General features: G+C 31.6%; 1 protein-coding gene across 1 annotated transcript in view; it reads right to left on the bottom strand.

Annotated features, from left to right (window-relative positions):
- LOC148282437 (uncharacterized) overlaps positions 1-21,132 on the bottom strand; it is a 72,620-nt gene that overhangs the window by 31,120 nt on the left and 20,368 nt on the right. The window contains exons 3-4 of the mRNA XM_088225075.1: positions 7,284-7,501; positions 3,489-3,596 (exon numbers count right to left, since the gene is read on the bottom strand). Coding sequence (XP_088081201.1) covers positions 3,489-3,596; positions 7,284-7,501 — 326 coding nt within the window. The remainder of the gene's footprint in view (positions 1-3,488; positions 3,597-7,283; positions 7,502-21,132) is intronic.

Here is a 21,132-nt window from a genome sequence, read left to right as displayed (position 1 = left end):
AATCAAAAGTTTAAAAAATAATTATAAGTACCTCCATTTTATTTCTATACACCTACAAATTTCCCGCGCGCGTGCGTGGGTCATTCCTATTTTTTCTTATAAGTAATCCCATACTTTAAAAAAATATATTATTCATTATATTTTTATAAATAATACATGTTATTTTTTTTTTTTAATTTGCATCTAGTACATGTTATAACTGTAACTCTCCAAAAAAAGAGACTAGCTCTTATGTTATAGTTATTTATTTATTAGAATTTAAATGGTTTTGAATATACGAGTACATGAGAAAAAAAACTTATGGGAAATAAAAAGGAAAACAAAAAATAATAATACATTAATACTAATAAAAATAGAATTCAGTTTTTACATGGGTTCAAATAATTTCTTTTTAATTTGCTTTGAATTTATTTATTGATATATTCGTTTTAATGTTTTTTAGTTCATTGCATTGAGGAGATTATTTTAATTTTTGATACCCTTGAAAACAAATCTATTTTGACCATGACTTGTGTGGAATTTAGGGATTTCAGTATTATTTTGGTATCTGAGTGACTTATTCATCTCAAATTCTTTATTTTTTCTTCTTTATAAATTTGAATAATGGAATTTATTTTATAAATAGTGTATACTGTATGAACTGTAAATAATTTATATGGAAATTCCTTATTGAATGTTGAGGGTTTTTTAAAAAACACTTTAATAATTAATCTTTGTACTAATTTAAAAGGGTTTGATATATTGCCATATGCACCACCTCATTCAACAATACCATATTGTGACAAATATTGAACAATTGAGTATAAGAAGTTTTTAAATTATTGATTTAAAAAATATTCCTCAATCTAATAAATATGTATGCACATTTTCTAACATGTTTAATTAGTTCAGTAATATGGTCTTTCCATTTTAAGTTTTGGTCTATGCATGCATACGAAAGAATTACAAATTATGCAAAATAAAGTAATAAACCTTTAAAACCAAAAAAATATATATATATATTAAAGCATGTTAACACCTCATACCAGTCGAGGCGTTCATTCGCAACATTTATTTTATGTAAGTATGTAGTCATATTAGGAAATGTTTTAAACCTATATTAATATTTTTAATAAAGCAAATCAAAATAGTCTTTAAAAATTAAGAAAAAAAATAATATATAATAGTATCGTTCAGATATTGAGCTAAAAAAACAAGTCACTGTCGCACGATATTAGGCTAAGTTAAAATATTCAAAGAATTTTTATTTGACCATTTTCCCCTTTATCGAAAATTTTTGACGACAAAACTCCAAACATACCTATTATAAATTTTATAAAAGATACCTGGTTAGATATAGACGATGTGACCGTTTTAATCGGGCAATCTGTTAAATATATCATTTATTATTTTTTTAATAAAAAGATAAAAAAATGAGTTCTTTTTATTTACTAAAATATTAAATTTTTCAGACCATTTCCTAAAAGTCGTAAACAACTTGTGCTGGAAAAATGGGAATCGAGTTATGGTAGAGTGGGATTTGAACCTCGGAACTTCGGTTCACAATACCACAACCTTTAAGCAGGTTCATTTGACCACAAACTTTAAATAACTTCGAGAAATTCGTGTTTCATTTTTTTTTATTGTGTACGCATCTGCGTACTACCTTACGTACTTATCTAAGTGGAATTCCATATTAAAATTTATAAGGTATCCAAAATAAAAAACATGAATGGGACTTTCATTTTTTTAAATATATGTGAAGCATTATGTCCTGTTAGGACATTATCAAAACACTATTTTAGTACAGTAAACTAAAAGTCACACTCGTAGAAATTTTATATTTTTTTTGTAAAAATACAAAGTAATTTTTATTTTGATTATATTTACATGATATGGACTGTTCTACACTTCAAACATAGTAGGTATAATTTTTGTGTATTTATACTTTATGGTTATTCATCATATTTTTATTTTTTATTCTTTCATATATTTAAAAAAAATGTATTTTTGAATGATGTTTTTATTATACGATTATGCAGTAAATATGGTAATATTGACTGTAACAGCTTAATACATATGTTCGTCCCAACTCAACACAGGACTTTGGTTCCATGGAGTTAGGACTTGTTTAAATGAATAATAATATTTTTTTAAAAAGTTAAAATATATAAAAATAAATAAATAAAAATTAAATTTGAACAAAAAAACTGTTTTTAAATGTTTTTTTTTTTTTAATTACCCACCGGTTTCGAAGAACACGTGCTCCTTTATCGATGTAAATAAAAATCCTATTTTATAATTTTCCGTCATTTTATTTCAGTAGAATTTATATTCAATTCTTGATTATATAATACCTCGATAAAAATGCACATATCGCTGCAAAACCCGTTGATAATGAAACAAAAATAAATGGTTTAAAACAAAGTGTGACAAATTTAAATATTACAGTTAGAAATTTGTTTTCGCCCTTACTTTTAATAAATATAAAACAAATGCCGCGCTATATCTTGAATTTTTTTTTAAAACCCGTTCAAATGATTTCAAAGACAAGCATTCATATAACTCATGGCATTAGGCAATTTTAATAAAAAGGAAAAATATTTTTAAATACTGAAGTGATTGCCACTTCACACACTGTTTTATATTAAGCATTTTATTAAGAAAATACATGTACGTACTCGTATTATATTCGTAAGGAACAAATTTAACAGTCACATTGGTTTGCGAAAAATGGACCTATTTTAGATTCCATACGAACCGTCTATTTTACATAATGGCCGCCATTAGACAAAACAACGGGAAAATCAAAATGGCGTCGGCATTCGTAAGCAGAATTGCATTTGCAGGCCTGCCAACCCCCGCGTTTCCATTTTCTGCGCACTTCACCCATATGTCGTGCAGCAATAGGGAGAACTAAAGTACCTACCCGTATTTATAATGTGAATGTGTGTATATAGTGTCTTGCATTTTACAAGACGAGAGATTCGTTTTGAATTACAAATTGATTTAGACTCACTTTGGATAAGGGCTTTCGGCATAATATTTGGTTCGATCAAAGGGGACAGTGAATGTGATTACAATAGTTTGAATCGATTTATTTCACAAGAGTTTTATGTACTTATAATTTTAATTAAAAGCGTAATTTATGATAGTATTAAAATTTCTTTAGATCGATTTTTTTTATGTTTAAGTACCTACCTACCAATTCCATGACTTTCATCTGGTAACTCATTGAATGTTAAATATTATAGAATTGTTCAGTAAGTAGGTATACAAAAAAGGACAGTTGTGCAATAATTATATTAAATGTGTGATCATTGTGAACAGGATTTTGAAATTGGTATCTACAAGAATTCGTGCATCTGGGTAATACAATGGAAAAGTGACCATTTTGGAACAACCAAACGGTTTGTGGATTTTCACTGTTTTTATCGATAAATATTGTAATTCGGTAAATAATTTTTGCGAATGAATAAGATAATTTCAAATCATAAAATGTGTCTTACCTGTATTCTTGCTTCGTTTAATTTAGTAGTTCTTGCTAATTCTTCTCTACAATAAATGTCGGGGTAATGTGATTTGGCGAAGGCTGCTTCTAATTCAGCTAATTGTTCCTGCAAAAAATATAAAATATATTTTTTCAAAATAACAGTAAAAACGTAACTATCAAAAAAAAATTACGAAATCAGTATTATTGATGCGGTAAAATTCTGAGATATCTTGGTTTTCATGTAACTTTTGAACTGTTGCTAGCAAATTTGAGTGATCTACTCACTGTCCTGCATTTGCAATTTTGAATATGTTTGAGTATTTATATTTTTACAATTCTTTCACCTGTTGGTTTTTGTGATTAAAAAAGGTGTTGTTTTTATTTATTACTTTTTTTTTCTACCACAACAGGCCAAGTGGCCCAATTATAGTAGTAAATGGGCTATGTATAGCGTGTGAGCTCGCCAATATATGACAGTAAAAATTTTATTGTCTTTGAATTTCCTAGAGTTTTAATTATCGAAAAAAAAGAAGATTGCAAATAAAATCAACAGACAATGGAAATTTGATGTGTATTATTTTAATAGATTGTTTATAACAGAAAAATACATAGAGAAATATGCATTTTTATTTTTTGTAATAAAAACAGTCTAGTAAATTCGAATAAATAAAAATACGCTTTATATTAACAATATTAATTAAAATGCAAAAATAACATTGAATACTTGAAAAATAAATATTACTGAGTGTTACAAACATAATTTAAAAAACGGATAGCGATTAAAAGTAAAAACTATCTTTAGTTTAATTCTTATAGCGATAAATACATTAACATTATAAAACAGGAGTTATACAAATACAAAAATAATATTGTAACTAGGCGGCTACCTACACGGTTAAATTTCGAAACACCACGCAGTTTCTTATCTCGGCTACGCTATGTAAAATGAAAAAAAATATTTAAATTAATAATTTCATCACGTCATGAAGTCGCCCCTGGGTAGCGCCTGCTAACGTCAATCAACAAAAACATCCTCGTTTTAATTACAATATTTCGGCTACGCCATAAATCTCTTTTTTAAAATAATTTCTCACGTCACAAAGTCGCCCCTGGGTAGCGCCTGCTAACGTCAATCAACAAAAACATCCTCGTTTTAATTACAATATTTCGGCTACGCCATGAATCTCTTTTTTTAAATAATTTCTCACGTCACAAAGTCGCCCCTGGGTAGCGCCTGCTAACGTCAATCAACAAAAACATCCTCGTTTTTATAACAGTATTTCGGCTACGCCATGAATTTCTTATAAAAAATGTCAAAACGTCACAAAGCCACTCTCTGAGTGTCGCTACTGACATCATTTACAAAAACATAATTATTTGTGCTTTTTTCAGGTACGCAACATTTTTTTTAAATACACCTACCTAACCGATAAAATACTATTAGTAATTAAACCAAGGTGTGCTTTAAAGTTCCGTATGGCCAAATAATATTATTTATTATTAGAATATTATTGACATGTAGTTCAAGCATTGCTGCATTCACGTTGCTTTACTTCTGAGAGCTCAACTGCTATGTTTTTCTATGGTTATATTAATGTCATCTGTCATGTATTGGCGAGCTCACAGGCTATACTTACGCCTAGTAAATTACGGCATGGAACACCCAGGCTTGAGAAAACATTTGTGTTCTCACCAGGAATCGAACCCGGAACCTTTCGTGAGTGAGTCAAGCATCTTAACCACTACATAATGGAGGCGGCCAATTCGAACAAATTCTTTTAAAATCATGAAACATAAAAAGTGAAAATAATCGTGGATGCAAATTACATATTATATTGCATAAAAACAAAATATTTAAAATTCTTTATTATTAAAAAAAAACAACATGATATTTGATCTTTTATTCTATCGACAATACTTATCTCTGTTGAGGTATATCTAAATATAAAAAACATATTGAGATTTTAAAAATATTTTTGTTGATGTATGAAAGATTTCTCATTATTTACTATCGAATTTATTGTAACTCTCCTAAAATGCGTTTTCAATCTCACGGGAGTGTAATTATGTGAATTGCATATTGTATTTTTAATAAAAAAAACATTTTTTCAGAAAAAAAAACAATCTCAGTATTCTTTGAAATCAATTGAATAAAACACTGTAACATCATAGATACAACAGTTTTCTTTTGAAGTGAAATGCGCAAATAATACAAAAAAACTGAGCTTTATAAAGTCAGAATATATTTATTTATCATTTTTTCTACATAGTAAACCATGGATAATAATAAAAATAATATGACCTCACTGGGGTTTACTTTCACCGAGGACACTAAACAATACTTAAAAAAAAAAATAATTTACGAGGGTTGACAAATTTTAAAAAGTTCGTTTTTGCTCTCTTGCAAAATGGCCAATCTAGACATACCACAGTGTACTTCTGGGTCCAGATTACAATAGGAAGTTAAGAGACTTATTTTCAATTGTTTATAAAGCAAAAACAAAAATTGTTTACGAAAACATGTGTATTTTTATGACTTTTCATATCAAACATGTTCAACCTAACCTAACCTAACCTATCACCGACATAAATGCTGCAATTCATATTTTCGTTTAAAATAGCTGATTTAAGTTCATAGATAAATATTAACTTCCCATTGTAATCAGGGCCCTGGGGGTGCGATTTATGGCCGATCTCGATTCAAATTTAACGATTTCTGAAGAGTAAAAAAGAAGCATTTTGCGAGGTATAATTAAATAGAGATGATGCTTCGTAGAACGATAGTTTGAAATAATGTTTTTAAACATGACCGTTGTCGCGTCAATATTTCCGTGCAAAACGCAAAGAAGAGTAAACAAGACTATCTGTCTATGCTAGTTTTCGGTATTTTTTTAAATTTTTCATTTTATTTCATTGGAAAGCCAAACAGACATTTATAAATTTATAAGATATAATTATATTGTAAATACATATCATAAAGTCCAATTAGAGTCTTCCACATAATATTGTTATTGTAAATATTGTAGCATAATATTTTATTTCTTCAATATTGTTTTTTATTTATAGGAAACATATTCGTAAACCATATTTGCCGCAACAAATCGGTTTCTTAGAACAGGCATTTGCCCATATAGGAACCGATTGCAACATTAGGCGTATTAATATTTCTGGCTTGCCGACCCTTCATATACTGAGCCTACTCCTAGTACTAGCAGAATTTGCCAGAGTGTTTTCTGTGCCATTTTGTAACATTGTATGGATAAACTAATAAATGAATATAAAAAAAAAATGAATAAAAATTAAACATTATATATAATAATTCATCACACACAACTTATAATATTACTAAAAATGTAAATGTAATACATATTATTAAAAATATATTTACTTTTTAATATTTGTCACACAGTTACACATTATGATATATAATACAACTGTAGTTGTCCATACAGTGTACTTTTATGATGTGCCTACATACAGAACTGCACATAATCTGCATAATTGTATGCTGCGAATTAAAGGCGCAACATCATAACTTTTTTTTTTGGAAATTTCATTTTTAAAGGAAGTTAAAGATATGCTTTTAATATCAATACAATTTTATTTCTAAATACACATATTGCAGGTTCTATTTACAAATGATTCTTGAAAAGATTAAGTGGAACAATTAAAAGCTAAGTGTCGCCTTTTTACGCTGCTTTACATTTACTGACTACAAGTTAAGTTCCGGAACCTAAGTTGAATGAAACAAAAGACAGGTACTTAGTGCTGCATCTAGTGTATACTCATATGATAATATCAATGCGTTTACCTGTGTAAATGTAGTTCTGTGTCTCCTTCGTGCGGGGGTTGGGCACGAGGCCGTGGTGGGGGTGTGCGCGTGCGCGGAGTGCGCCGCGTGCGCGGAGTGCGCGGCGTGCGGGGCGTGTGCGCCCCCCGCCGCGGGGCTCAGCGCGCCCCCGCCGCCCAGCCCCTGGCCCGGCTCCGGTTTCAGCTTCTTGAAGGCGCCCTCGGCTGCCAACAGAAATACTACGGGTCAGTTGTTATCACATCCGCTAGTCGAACTAATACTTATTCAAAATTTACTTATTAATATACACGGCACGTGGTGTCTTTTACTAGACATAAATTTGATTACATTTTGTTTATTCAGAAAAACAACAGCCATACAAAAAATAAACACAACATTATAAAAAACATAAAATAAAGCCAAATCAGTTTTCCACATAAATACAATTATAAAAATCCAGTTCAGTTAGATATTAATTCATAGAAGTGCATGTGTGCGAGTTTTTTTTTGTGAGGATGCGTGTGTAAAAAAGTGGAGTGTGGTTTTTGTGGGTATGTGAACATGTGTGTGATTGTATATGGGTGTGTGGGTAGGTTTATGGACAAGGTGAGTGTGTGTTTGATGTGAATGAATAGAAACAACTTAAATTTATAATGTAAAAATATATATACTTTTTAAAGAAACATATTTTTTTTCATATTATAGTTTTTTAATTTTGGTTTTAAAAGCTAGTTTACTGCAGTTAAATATGTCTATGTTATTGAAAAATACATTATAATTACGCGTCAAGCGAATCAGGGGAGAGTTCTGTGCATAGTTGGTGCGAACTGTAGGTACATGGCAAAGAGATAGATTCGTGTAAAATATATAGTGTGTAGAAATAAACACTTCAAATAATGTACATTAGATAAACGAAAACAAAAATAGCATAAAAAGTTTACACGTACATATTATACACATGATGTCATACAATGATCACGCTAACATCTTGTGTAAAATATAAATCATGAAAATTAAAAAGTTAGAAAAATGTTTTTTTTTTAATAAAAAAAGGACAAAAAGGAATATAATTTTAAAAAGTTAAAAATAAAAAAATGTTATATTTTTTTAAATGTTAAAAATAACAATCAAAAAAGCACTTTTTGTATATTCCCAAAAATACAAAAAAAGTCAATAGAAAACAAAGTAAAATTAAACAAACAAACCATTACGCCGTTTCCCCGTAAAGGTAGATAGAGAGGATAGAAGACCACATCACTCTATCTTTGAATACAGATCTCGCTTCCTCTACATTCATACATCTTCACATGCACGCGCGCCAATTATTCCTACTTTTGACATGTCCATCTTCAAGTATTTGTTAGATTTGGTCATGCCATGTCTTTCTCGGTCTTCCTCTTTTTCTGCATCCATCAACATTCGTATAGTAAATATTCTTAGCCGTTCTTTCGCTGTCCATTCGCTCTACATGTCCTAACCAGCGCAGAGCGCCTTTCTTGATTTTGTCGATAATGCTTATCTCAGCCTTACATAATGAACAAATCTCTACATTTTTGCATTTATCGTACGTAGTTTTACCACATATTCGCCTGAGAGATCGCATTTCGACAGCTTTCAGCTTACTTTCATCCCGGTTTTTCCAAGTCGATACTTCGCTCCCATACATCAGGTTAGGGACCAGGACTCTATGGTGAACTGCTGATTTTGCCATTTTGCTGATTTTGATTTTGACAAAATTAAATATGAATAAATAAAATAAAAAGTTAAATATGTGCATTCAAAGCATAATAATTAACATACCTTATGATTGCTTATTTAACAGTATGATTATGTACCTACCTAGTAATACATAATTATTATGGCACTAGAAGAAATATTTTTATATATTTACAATTGGCGGGTCTCTATTGTTTTGTTTTATTTACAAAACGTTTCTTATGGGAGCCAGGAGCATCCAAAAATCCAAAAAATGCCCCGTTTTATCTGCCGTCTTTGGACGTATGGTATACGAATATGACAAATAATGCATTAATTCAGCGGCCTCCGTGGTGTAGCGGTCAAGACACTTGACTCACGCACGGAAGGTTCCGGGTTCGATTCCCGGTGAGAACACAAAAATTAAATGTGATTTTTCTCAACCTACGTGTTCTGCGCTGTAATACACCACTGGTCCTGGCCTGTTGTGGTTCAAAAAAAAATATAAAAAGTTGCAAATTTTAATTAAAAATTTAAAAATTGAACAGAAAAGTACCGAGACAGAATTCTAATTCGCTTTCTTTAAAAAATAACAAAATCGGTTTCGTCGATTTTAGTTAAACAAAATTAGTCCAACGTGCAGTTGTCTCTTTCGCACAGTTTTGGGGAGGCTTTTGCGAGAGAGTGACTAAAAAACAATGTTCAAATACCTATTTATCATAAAAAAATGTTTGAACCGTGTCATGTGCCTTGAGCCACGGGCTGGCACATGATGCGTAAGACTGATCACCTCACCTTCACGTAACGGATGATCGGAACATGCTGCATTTGGTTGACTAATGCAGTGCCCAATGCACCACTGGGTGCGGTTAGAAGAATGATGGTGATATAACCACCTGTGAATAGGGAAATATCACTTTCAAAAAAAACATTTTTGAAGTAATAAAGGTCTATGAAATACTGTCAAGTAAAAAAAAGTTTTGCAAATTATTAGTGGCGTATGAAATATTTTTAAATTTGTGATTTGTTATTCCCGCAAAAACGGTGATTCCATTAGCCACGCCCCTAATATGTGTAGGATTAAGAAGTTGCGTGTTTGTTGGAGTTCCTACCCCAGTTAGAGATTGACAGAGAAGACACGAGGTTGGTGTTTAATGCGTATTTATTACATAGCGAATAAGATACAGCACTTGGTTCTGTAGCACGAGCGTTGCGGCGATGATGGGTTGAAGTAACTGCACTTGAACTACATGCTGGAACTGTGTGATGTCGTCGAGCTGGTCTGACGTGAACTGAACTGACTGACGTTGGCTGCGTCCTGTGGTCTCTTTATAGACCATATTCCTTTGTAGTTCATTTCTTCATAGTAGGGATGATGTGAATGTACTGCAGGGCGACGATCCCGTCTTTATGTGCAATATTGCTAGAATTGAAATATAAGTTTTTTGGATTCGATAGAAAATGATGACATTGCATCGTCGGTCATTAGTCTATTTTAGGTGAACTAATTTAACACGTGTATGTCATCGACTATGGACTATGGACCCTACAGCACCCCTCTTCCAGTGAGGTGATCTCACGATACATGAAGTTTTTCTCTTGATAACCTGTTGAAGATTGCTTCCTTTTTTGTAGGACACTTGTATCTTGGTGCGAAGTACTGCTGTAAGTTATTCAGGTAATGTGATGACAGAGCGGTTCTTGAATTTGTTGTCAATTTTGAGTCGTTTCATGGGTGCTGACGATGCTGAAAATTGAGGTGTTGTACTCTGGTGTGAATAAACTGTTGAAATGTGCAGCGTTGCAGTGTTTGAAATAATTATCCATCGCAAAAATAAAATAATGCGTAGTGGAAATTATTGATGTATTTTTTGTGCAAACGTTAGTGAATTGTTGTCACTGAAGTTTGAATATAGAAGTCATCTGTAGATTGATATCCAGCTGTTGTTTGTCAGGTGGTCATTGCCGAAAAATATCTCACTGTAGATTGACAGGTATCTACAGGGTAAGATGATGCATTTTTCGTGGCAATGAGTAGTTCTTGTTGGAAAACAAAGAGTTTCAGGGCAAACTAAATGTGTGAATACGTTATAAAGATTCTTCCCATGACTTGCAAAAGTTGGATATAATGCTTGCTAGATGCTCGATGAAGTTATTGTGTTGATAAGATGGTTGTTGGTTCGTTGATGCTTGTGCAGGTCAACGTAGGTTGTTAAAAACAATGCCACCGTAGCGCGACATTGTTAAAACATTGCTATGCAGAATCGGCGTAGATGGGCGAGTTCAGCGCAGCTTTGCATTGATGCGTGATCGGCGTAAAAGAGCGAATTCGTTGTTGCTGTGCGAAAACGGCGTAGATGAGCGAGTTTGGCGTAGCTGTGCGAGAAAGGCGTAATAGGCGAGATCGGCGTAGATGTGTGATCAATGTAGATGAGTCAGCGTGGAGAAGCGAGTTCAGTGTACTTGAGCGTGTTCGTTGCGGTTGAGCGGAATCAGTGAAACTAGGCGAGATTTGAGAAGATGAGCGTAATCGGCGTATTTGAGTGAGATTCGATATAAGTTAATATTAGGACATTCATTTATTATGTTTGTACTATTTAAAGACAAAATAAAAAAAAAATAAAAAAAATCGCGTTTTGCATGTTGTCTTCTGTCGTCTAACTGGATACTCCGTAGATGCGGCGTAAAGTGCAGTGTTCCAAACGCGTCGTTTAAAGAAGGATTCTGCACCACTGAGTTCAGCGTCCCGCTGGATACCATCATGGTATCCCTGCTGGGAACGTCGGGGTCACCAATGTAGGATACGTTGTTGCTTGTGGTGATCCCGTCTCCCTGTTGGAGATCGACAGAAGAGACGATGTTGATTTTTGAACGTTTATTTACTACATGTTGAATGATTAAACGAATTATGTCAGACGAGTGTTACGTCGATGATGGGTTGAAGTAACTGCACTTGAACTACATGCTGGAACTGTGTGATGTCGTCGAGCTGGTCTGACGTGAACTGAACTGACTGATGTTAGCTGCGTCCTGTGGTCTCTTTATAGACCATATTCCTTTGTAGTTCATTTCTTCATAGTAGGGATGATGAGAATGTACTGCAGGGCGACGATCCCGTCTTAACGTGCAATATTGCTAGAATTGAAATATAAGTTTTATTGGATTCGATAGAAAATTATGACATTGCATCGTCGGTCATTAGTCTATTTTAGGTGAACTAATTTAACACGTGTGTGTCATCGACTATGGACTATGGACTCTACATATGTCACGATTCATGTTTATTTGTTCCTGGCCATTGAAATTTGTTTAGAACATTATCACGAATTTTGACGTCACAACAACCAAGGCCAATGCCTTCGCGTTTTTCTGGCAACATATTTTTATTAAATTTGTTTTTTAAATTTCTGTATGAAAACATTTCTCCAGAATATCCATATTGATTTGGAAAATACAAAGAATTATTTTAAATCCATTTCCTGTATTTTTATCGGTATACGTAGTATGTGATATTTCTCTATTCTAGTCAGGTGGCACCGATCTACTAGAAAATATTTTTTTAAAACGGCAGGTTTGTATTTGATTTATTAAAAAATAATATAAAACAAAGTATAATCCCAGGAGTTACTACAACTAAATTCGGACTTAAATAATATATATGAATGTTTTTTTTTAAATGCATGTATTCACTGCCAAAGAGTTGTATCTAGATATTGTCTATTATTATTTAGACATCCTCAAAATGTTGTCGATAAATTTCTGGCCGTGAAACAGCCATAACGTTTAACATCCTTGCAACACACGCTGTCCTCTTCTCTCCAGTTGGTCTCTCACTCGCTTATTGAATTTATTACCGTTTATTAATGCAGTTAGGACAACCCAATTACAATTACTGGCACAGTGGCGGCTAGCGTCGGCGTCGCGACGTCCGACCTGGTGACTCGCCACTCGTGTCTCGGCTTTACTACTTCATCTTGCAAGAACTTGGACCGCTGGTTTACTATCACATCCAAACTAGGTCAAACCTGACGTCAATTCATGCTAATACTTTTCGATGTATCATTTAATATCTGTACCTTAAAGGATAAACCTCGGGGAGAGAAACATGATTTTGTGGTGTTCAAAACATGATACCTTTTAAACCAAATGAGATAATTTCAACAATGTTTGATTATGTTCAAATGCTTGCAGACTGGCTGGATTTCCTCCCTAGGGAGTTGTTCGTATTTAAATTTATTTCAACAGAGAGGGAAAAAGTTTTCGAGAAGGGAATATGGAAGTCAACATTCTAGTATAAAAATTGGAAAATTGTTTCCAGGCGTTGCCCAGTAGGTGATTTGGTTCAGCCGGATGAATCTCACCCACGTGATAAAGGTTTCAGCTCTTTTACTTCACAAAAGTCAACAGATGGAAGAGTTGAGGAAATGTGCATGTTCAAACATGGGCAGAATGGTGAATGTTACACAGTGTGTAAAGTGGCCACTTAAACCAGCCAATGACAGGTCATAAGCCCTGTAAATGCCGAGACTTCCATATTCCCTTCTCGAAAACTTTTTCCCTCTCTGTTGAAATAAATTTAAAGAGATAATTTCAATTTATAAAAAACTTGCAATCTAAAATAATGATTGTTTGATGATAAAGGTACACATAAAAATAGTTAATCCGGGACTAGTAATGTTTTTTGCATTAAAATAAATTAAACGTCAGCTTTTTATTTTAACTTAAAAAAGCATTTTTATGACGAAAGTCGACTTTGGTGTTTCATCTTTATATTTATAATTCTTCTGTACGTGTGATGTCACTGAACTTCCCGTAAACAGCTTGACCGATTTATGTGCGGTTTTCAGCGAAATATAGTTAGAAGCATAAATCTTTTTTTCATCGACCTACCAGGGTTGAATTCGACGAGAATGCAAATACAAAAAAATAAAGGGATGTTGTTTTTTAGTGTTAAAAAAGTTTGTTTTTGAATATTTACAAACACCATTCACTTTTTATGAATCCCAATCAGATTTTTTCCTTACATTCTTTATAATTTCTTCCCATTTGTTTTTTTTTACTGGATTTTTGGTAATAATAAAGTAATATTAACTGACATTTAATACACTTTTTCAAATCGCATTCATGAATAAAGTGCGCCCCTGCTGGTGAGAAGAACCGAGTTTGACATTTGCAAAAAGAATTCTGTACTTGAAAATTAATTATTTTAGTTCTGAAATTCAATCATAAACAAATACTTAGGTACCTGCTTATCGATTAAAAGTCTTTTCCCAAGGTAATAGCAGGCAAGTCAACGTTCTGGCAGGACAACGTCTGTCGGGTCCACTAGCTAAGATATAAAATAGCTTATTATGATGATTTCTGCATTTTTAACTTCAAAACGGCAAATATAAGACTCCCGTGTTTTATTCTCCTAAGGTACAGATTATTAATTATCAATATTTTATAAGTGCACGCGTACAACTTCTTTAGTGCAAGAAATATTTAGTACAGAAGTTTGTTCTGAGTAATTCTGCAATCAAAGATATATGATGATATGTATGTGTAATGAGGAAGTTCAGCCCTACGGGAAATTGGTTATAAAAAATTGTTCTTAAGTACGGTAAAAATAAAAGCATTAAATTTCGAGGCGGTTCCTTGAAAACGTATGAAAAAAAAATATACATTGGAATAAAAACGAATTCATTTGTACCACGCGACGTCACTAGTTCTTCCGAATCAACCGATGATAAGAGAGTTATGATAGGTTTCTGGTTTACAATAAGTAAACTGACCAATCAGCAAAATAAACCGAGAAGAAGGAAAAGAGAAGTTGAGACGTCACACGCGGAGGAATTTCAAAAACATAAAACTTTAAAACATCATATCTCTGATAACACGATACCAAAAAAAGGTTTTGGCTTAGTTTAATAGTCTTTTACCAAAAAAAAATCTCTGAACTTCCTCATTTTATGGACAAATATCAACAGATTGTATTTTTGTGAAATTACCTAATAAAATAAAATTATCAAAATTTCTGTAAAAACATTATTTGATAAGTGACAATTCATTATACATTATTAACCCTTTCCTTGGCAATGTATTATAGGATACTTTTTTAACCAAGTGAGATCATTTCAAACTTCCAAGAACTTTCAATGTAGAATAATGTTTTTTTTTTATAATAATAACACATTAAAATAGTGTATCTGGGACGGGACTACTGATGTTTTTTACATTAAAATAAAGAAGATTTCGGTGTTTTATTTACGTTTTAAATAGCTAATTGCGATAATTTTTGCATTTTGAACTTCAAAACGGCAAAAAGTGGACTCCCGTGTTTTATTTTCTGAAGTACAGATTTGTGATCTTTTTTTTCTCATGTACACGAATAAAACAGCATTCAGTAAAAACTGCTTAGTTATAATTTTCATCATCATCACAATTCATAATAAAATTTAATTAAAACCTTTTCAATCATCAAATTTGTAAAAAAATATTTTTTCGTTCCGCCAAGATATGGGTTAATGTTCTTTCAAATAAACGCGGATGATTAAAAAAAAAAAAATTCTATAATAATTTGACGGATCAGGTTCCTAAAGTCATCTTAATGATGTAATAATAAAAAAAAACCCATGAAATAATTATAAAACGCATTTGAAACGTAATTATCACATTGCTAAAAAGCTTTGTTCACAGTACCAAAGCTTTGTTTAAGAATTGCCACAAGCTTTTGGAATCCTTACAAACGTAATTGGGATGTCTTCTAGTCATTACATGCAGACAAAGAGCCGTTCGTTCTCTCGGTAAGCGTTGACTGCAGACTGCACTTTGTAAACTGCCATAGAGTAATTACGTTTTTTCTCCTAATGAAGTAATTGAATTTTTCACTTGAATCCGCGTAAATTAAGCTCTGATCCTTTTTGGCCCGCTCCTTTTCTGGTTTCCTTTACAATCATGTGAATCATTTCGCCCATTAGTCACTTTTCCCAGACTTTTTTAGTTTTCAACTTTAAATTATACTTGAGTAACTTTTTATGTAAAGATTTTTATGTCACTGAATAACTTTTTAGCGGATTTCTTTTGTAAATTTTTATCATAGTTTCTCCATCCGCACCCAGTGGTGCATAGGGTAGTGCATTGATACTCCAATTGCAATGTATTTGATCTGATTGATGTAATAAATCTTACGCTGTCTTGTAAGTATGAAATATTTTTCCAATATTTTGAGATAGTCCAAATGTTTGTATACAAAAGACTGGATTTCACCCCCAGCTCTTTAACTTCACTAAAATCAACAGATGGAAGAATAGAAGAAATATGAATGTTCAAACATAGGCAAAATGGTGAATGTTACACAGTGTGTAAATAGGCCCGGTAAATACCTAGACTTCCATATTCCCTTCTCTAAAATGTTCTCCACCTCTGTTGTAATATGTTAAATATTTTTCCTTTTACAGGATTTTTACCTGACACATAAGTATTTTAGAAAATGTGTTTTTGTTATTTTTTCTTTATGAATGTGATCTCTCGAGCGAATACGTGTCATAACAGTATTATTATAGGTGTACAATAATTAGGAAGTTAATAATATAACGGTTAATAGAATAACGGTTTTTTTCAAAGTTCTTCTCGGTCAGTTCTGCAGATTGGTTCGTTGGCGCAAGTAAACCAGAAATCTTCTACAACTCTATTATCATTGGTTGATTCATATGAACTAGTGACGTCGTTCGAAGTAGTTCGTTTTTATTAAAACAGGTTTTATTATTTTTTCACACATTTTCAAGAATTTTTGCCATACAATTTAACGCTCTATTTTTTATATTCAATTTCCCATAGGGCTAAATTTCTAAATCATATCAAAGATCAAAATCATCAAACAAATTTTTTCGTAAAACTTCACAAAGATCGTTGCAAAGGTTTGGACATACATAAGTAGACTAAACGGACAAAAGAAAGGTGAAAAATATTGATGATGTGTATGTTGATGTATGCAGAACGCTTCTAATATTTTTTTTTTTTTTTTTTAGTAAGGGTGTTCATTCAAATATACACAAATTATAGGATTTATTTACATTCGTACCTACCGAAATCTAAAAGCGGTGAATTTTTTTTTGTTTGGAACTCCCAAGTAATTGTTTTTTCTTTGTATATGTCGGTTACCCAGCATTACACAGAAAATTTGGTTTTTTTCTTTGACAGCGCTACCATCTGGCTGGTTTGTTTGTTTCAAAGTGAATTCCTGTCGTCCTTATAAATCAATGATTTTATTTTTTCGTCCTTATAAATGAAGGCGAGTTATAAACATATTTCAACAAAATAAAATTAATTTGATTGAAAATACATTGTGAGATAATAACTTGATTATTAGTTTGAGACCCATTGTTTACTAAAAATGGACGTTAAAATTTTCTAAAGTATAAAAAAAAAACATAAAAAATACTGAAGTTTTTAAATAATTGAAGACGTGAGTGGAGAAAGGCATTGCGTAACAAATACTAAAAGCAGCGATATCTAGGGTTAAAAAGTCTTAATCACCAGTATAATTATTATAGATAATAAAATACCTTTATTCGCTCACAAAATTGTTTTTCCGCTACTTTTTGATAGTGTAGTCGGTTTTTTATGAAAGGCTGTAAGTAAACCTTCTTCGTCTTCAATTCCTTTTGTACACCCAGAATGAAAAACGTTTTTAATGTCCACAGGAATTAATTCGGGTCTGGGATTAAACTGTTTTGAAATATTTTCGTGTTGTGAAAATAATGAAATAAACGTTAGTCACATTAATAACTTTGACTTAGTTTTCCAAAATTGTCAATTTGAAATTCCATTGTTATTGGTAATAACTTATCAGCCTATGTTTTAGTTGTTCCCATTGAAGTGAAATTAAGTGGACAATCCGATTTTTTTTTTGTATTTATTTATTTATATTTTTTATATTCATGCATATAATATTTGCATGTAAATTGTGATTTGTATCTTTTTTCAAATTTTGAATGGCACCCTTATATTTAAATTTGTTGCAACAGAGAGGGAAAACCTTATTGAGAAGGGAATTCAGAAGTCTAAGTATTTACAAGCCTTATAACCTGTCGTTGGCTGGTTTAAGTGGCGACTTTACACCTTTACACACTGTGTAACATTCACCATTTTGCCTATGTTTGAACATTCACACATCTTCAATTCTTCCATCTGTTGGAGCTGGGGATGAAATCCAGTCTTTTGTATAAAAACATTTGGACTATCTCAAAATATTGGAAAAATATTTCATAGTTGCGAGACAGCGTAAGATTGATCACATCAATCAGATTAAATACCAAGGGCGTAGCCAGGGAGAGGGTTTTGAAGGTTTGAACCCCCTTAATTGCATTTAAAATATACATTGAACATAAATATGAAGATGAAAAATACACATGTAAATAAATACACAATAAAAATTATACAATTGCAAAACTTTAACAAAAATAACAAAATAATACGCATAAGTAACCAAAAATAATAACGAAATGTATATGGAAAAGTAAAAAAAACATTTTTAAACATTGAGAAAAGTTTAAAAATTATATTGCCAGAGAAAAACAGAAATCAGACTCGTTTTATAACTATCAAGTCTAGAGCCAAATATATCAGCCTTGTCCTCATGATTACCATATCTGTGGAGCCTAGGGATAGGCAAGTACAAAGATCTGTGGCGGGTTTGTCAACCAGGAACATGGAAGCACGTTAACTTCAGCGAATCTGGACAGTCAATTAATGAATTGATCACTTTGTAAAGTAATATTAGGTCTGTTAGAATTCTTCTATCGGAAAATTTTAAAAGATTTGATTGAAAAAACATTGTTGATTAAACTAACTGGTATAAAAAGAAGCATATTTTTTTTTAAATTGTTACCTAGTAATCGCACCTACTTGATAAAGGTTTCAGCTCATTAACTTCAAAAAAGTCAACAGATGGAAGAGTTGAGAAAATGTGGATGTTTAAACATAGGCAGAATGGTGAATGTTACACAGTGTTTAAAGTGGCCACTTAAACCAGCCGATGACAGGTCATATGCCCTAGACTTCCATATTCCCTTCTTAAAAATGTTTCCCCCCTCTATTGCAAAAAAAATACATCTAAATGGCTCCCCAGGGAAGAAATCCAGCCTATCTGCAGAACTTTAATATACTCAAAACATTGTTGATGTAACGTAATATTTGCTACTAGTAAAACTGAGATAGTAAGAATTTAACTTTTTTAAATTTTAATTTTCTCTATGGTTTTACCGAATGTTTGAATTTAAAATAAAGTATTATTCAACGGAAGTTCTATTCGCTGAGTTAAAAGATATTGCATGTGAGACAATTGTTTGTGAGGTGCCTACTACTTCAATTTTATGATGAATTAAGTGAAGTTAAAAGAAACAACAAAACAATATTGCAAAACAACAAAATATAAACACCCGTTTAGCAACACAAATTAATTGTATTGTCCCATTTGTATCAACCGCCTTTGGTAAAAAGCAATACAATGTAATTGCTCCAAAAATATTCAATGATTTATTGCCAAATATAAAAGACTCAAAATGTAAAAACAAATTTTAAAATAAAAATAACTGCACATATAAATAGTGTAGCGAGAGATTTTTTTGAAAAATATATGTAAATTAAAAAAACGCAGTACTTTATATAATTGGTACATATATTATTTATATTTTTATGTATTTCATTGCTTTATATTTGTTTTATTATATATTATACTATATTATTTATGTTTAATTAACATGTATTCTTTGCACATATATATACTTTATATTTGTATAATAACGATTTTTTTATTTCTTACATTTGATTAGGTAGGCATTTAAAATTAAGTAATTTTATTTTTTATTTTTTATGTTACTGTTTTATTAGTATAGAACTACTTATGATCTAAATATAGAAAATCTCCATCTTAGAACAGGCTGTGTCATGTTACATGGAGACTATCATAAACAGAGAACACTCCGTTTTTATTTTACATTAATTGGTTTTATATAGATTCCCTGTTATTGAGTATGTATATTATATATTTTGCAATAAATTTATAAATAAAAAAATAATAACAAATAAATCTAATATGGGTAAATATTTTATTATTGAATGGGAAACAAACTACTTCTAATGTAACATTTTTTACTTTTTATCATACCCAAATTTTACATATGATATATTATATTATAAGTGATGAATTTGGGATAACCTACTTCAATAATGAATACAATAAGTAATAAAATTAAAGCAGTCTAAATACTATTTTCAGTGCTTGAAAATACACGGTTATTTTTCCTTTCCTTACCTAAGTAAGTACTCACATTTTAGGGACCCTTTTAATTATGAACGTGTAAAATGGCCGTTCACGTGAGCCTGAAATATGAAAACCGTGTGTTCTTACATTTAGTATTTTCAGAAATTCTATTTTAATAAACGGTTCGCCGGCTCCGGGAATATCGTCATCCAAACGGCATAAATGAGTATTATGTCTTTGAAGCTTAAATTCTGCCATTAAAACTTCGAGTCATTACAGTTTTTAAAATAAAGTATTCTCTTTCATGAGGTTTCTGCACTCAACAGCCTTTGATGTTCCCCGGGAGAAAATAAAAAAAAGCTCCGCGTCCGTTGGGGAAGATAGAGCTTTATCAAATGTTCCGTTAGCGTCATTTTCCCGTTAAAAATTGGATACACGTCACCGTTCTTTGTAAATATTTTGGTGAGGTTTAGTACTAAACGGAGGTTATTTAAAAGGGTACGCCAACGTTAGAATATCTACATACATATCCCCCTTTTTAAATGTTCTTTTTACATTTACATATTTTGTTTCGCATTTTCAAAACATTGACCAAACGAATGCACACTTCCCATCTTTACAAGAACAACATGACAAAAGACCTAACCTTTTAGCTCTATGTGTTTCCAGTTTCACTGGTGCAGAACAGCGTTTATTTGGTACTTTTAGAAACATATCGTAAATAGTTACCCACTAAATCTAAAGACTTTTCACTGGGACATATTTTTTTAGTACAGGTTTATTTTATGCACTTTTATATTATATATTCTTGTTTATAACATTTTAACATCATTGTAAAGTACTAAGCAGTATATATTAATTTAGTTATTTTATTTACTATTAAAGATTTTCCATGTTAATGATGGTTTGCGGGAGATCATCGAACAACCT

This window comes from Micrasema longulum, unplaced genomic scaffold, assembly GCF_059751315.1.
Source record: "Micrasema longulum isolate JH-2025_06_02 unplaced genomic scaffold, ASM5975131v1 h1tg000328l, whole genome shotgun sequence".
Lineage (NCBI taxonomy): Eukaryota > Metazoa > Arthropoda > Insecta > Trichoptera > Brachycentridae > Micrasema > Micrasema longulum.
The sequence above is the reverse complement of the archived record's forward strand: the minus strand, read 5'-3'. Positions and strand labels throughout refer to the sequence as shown.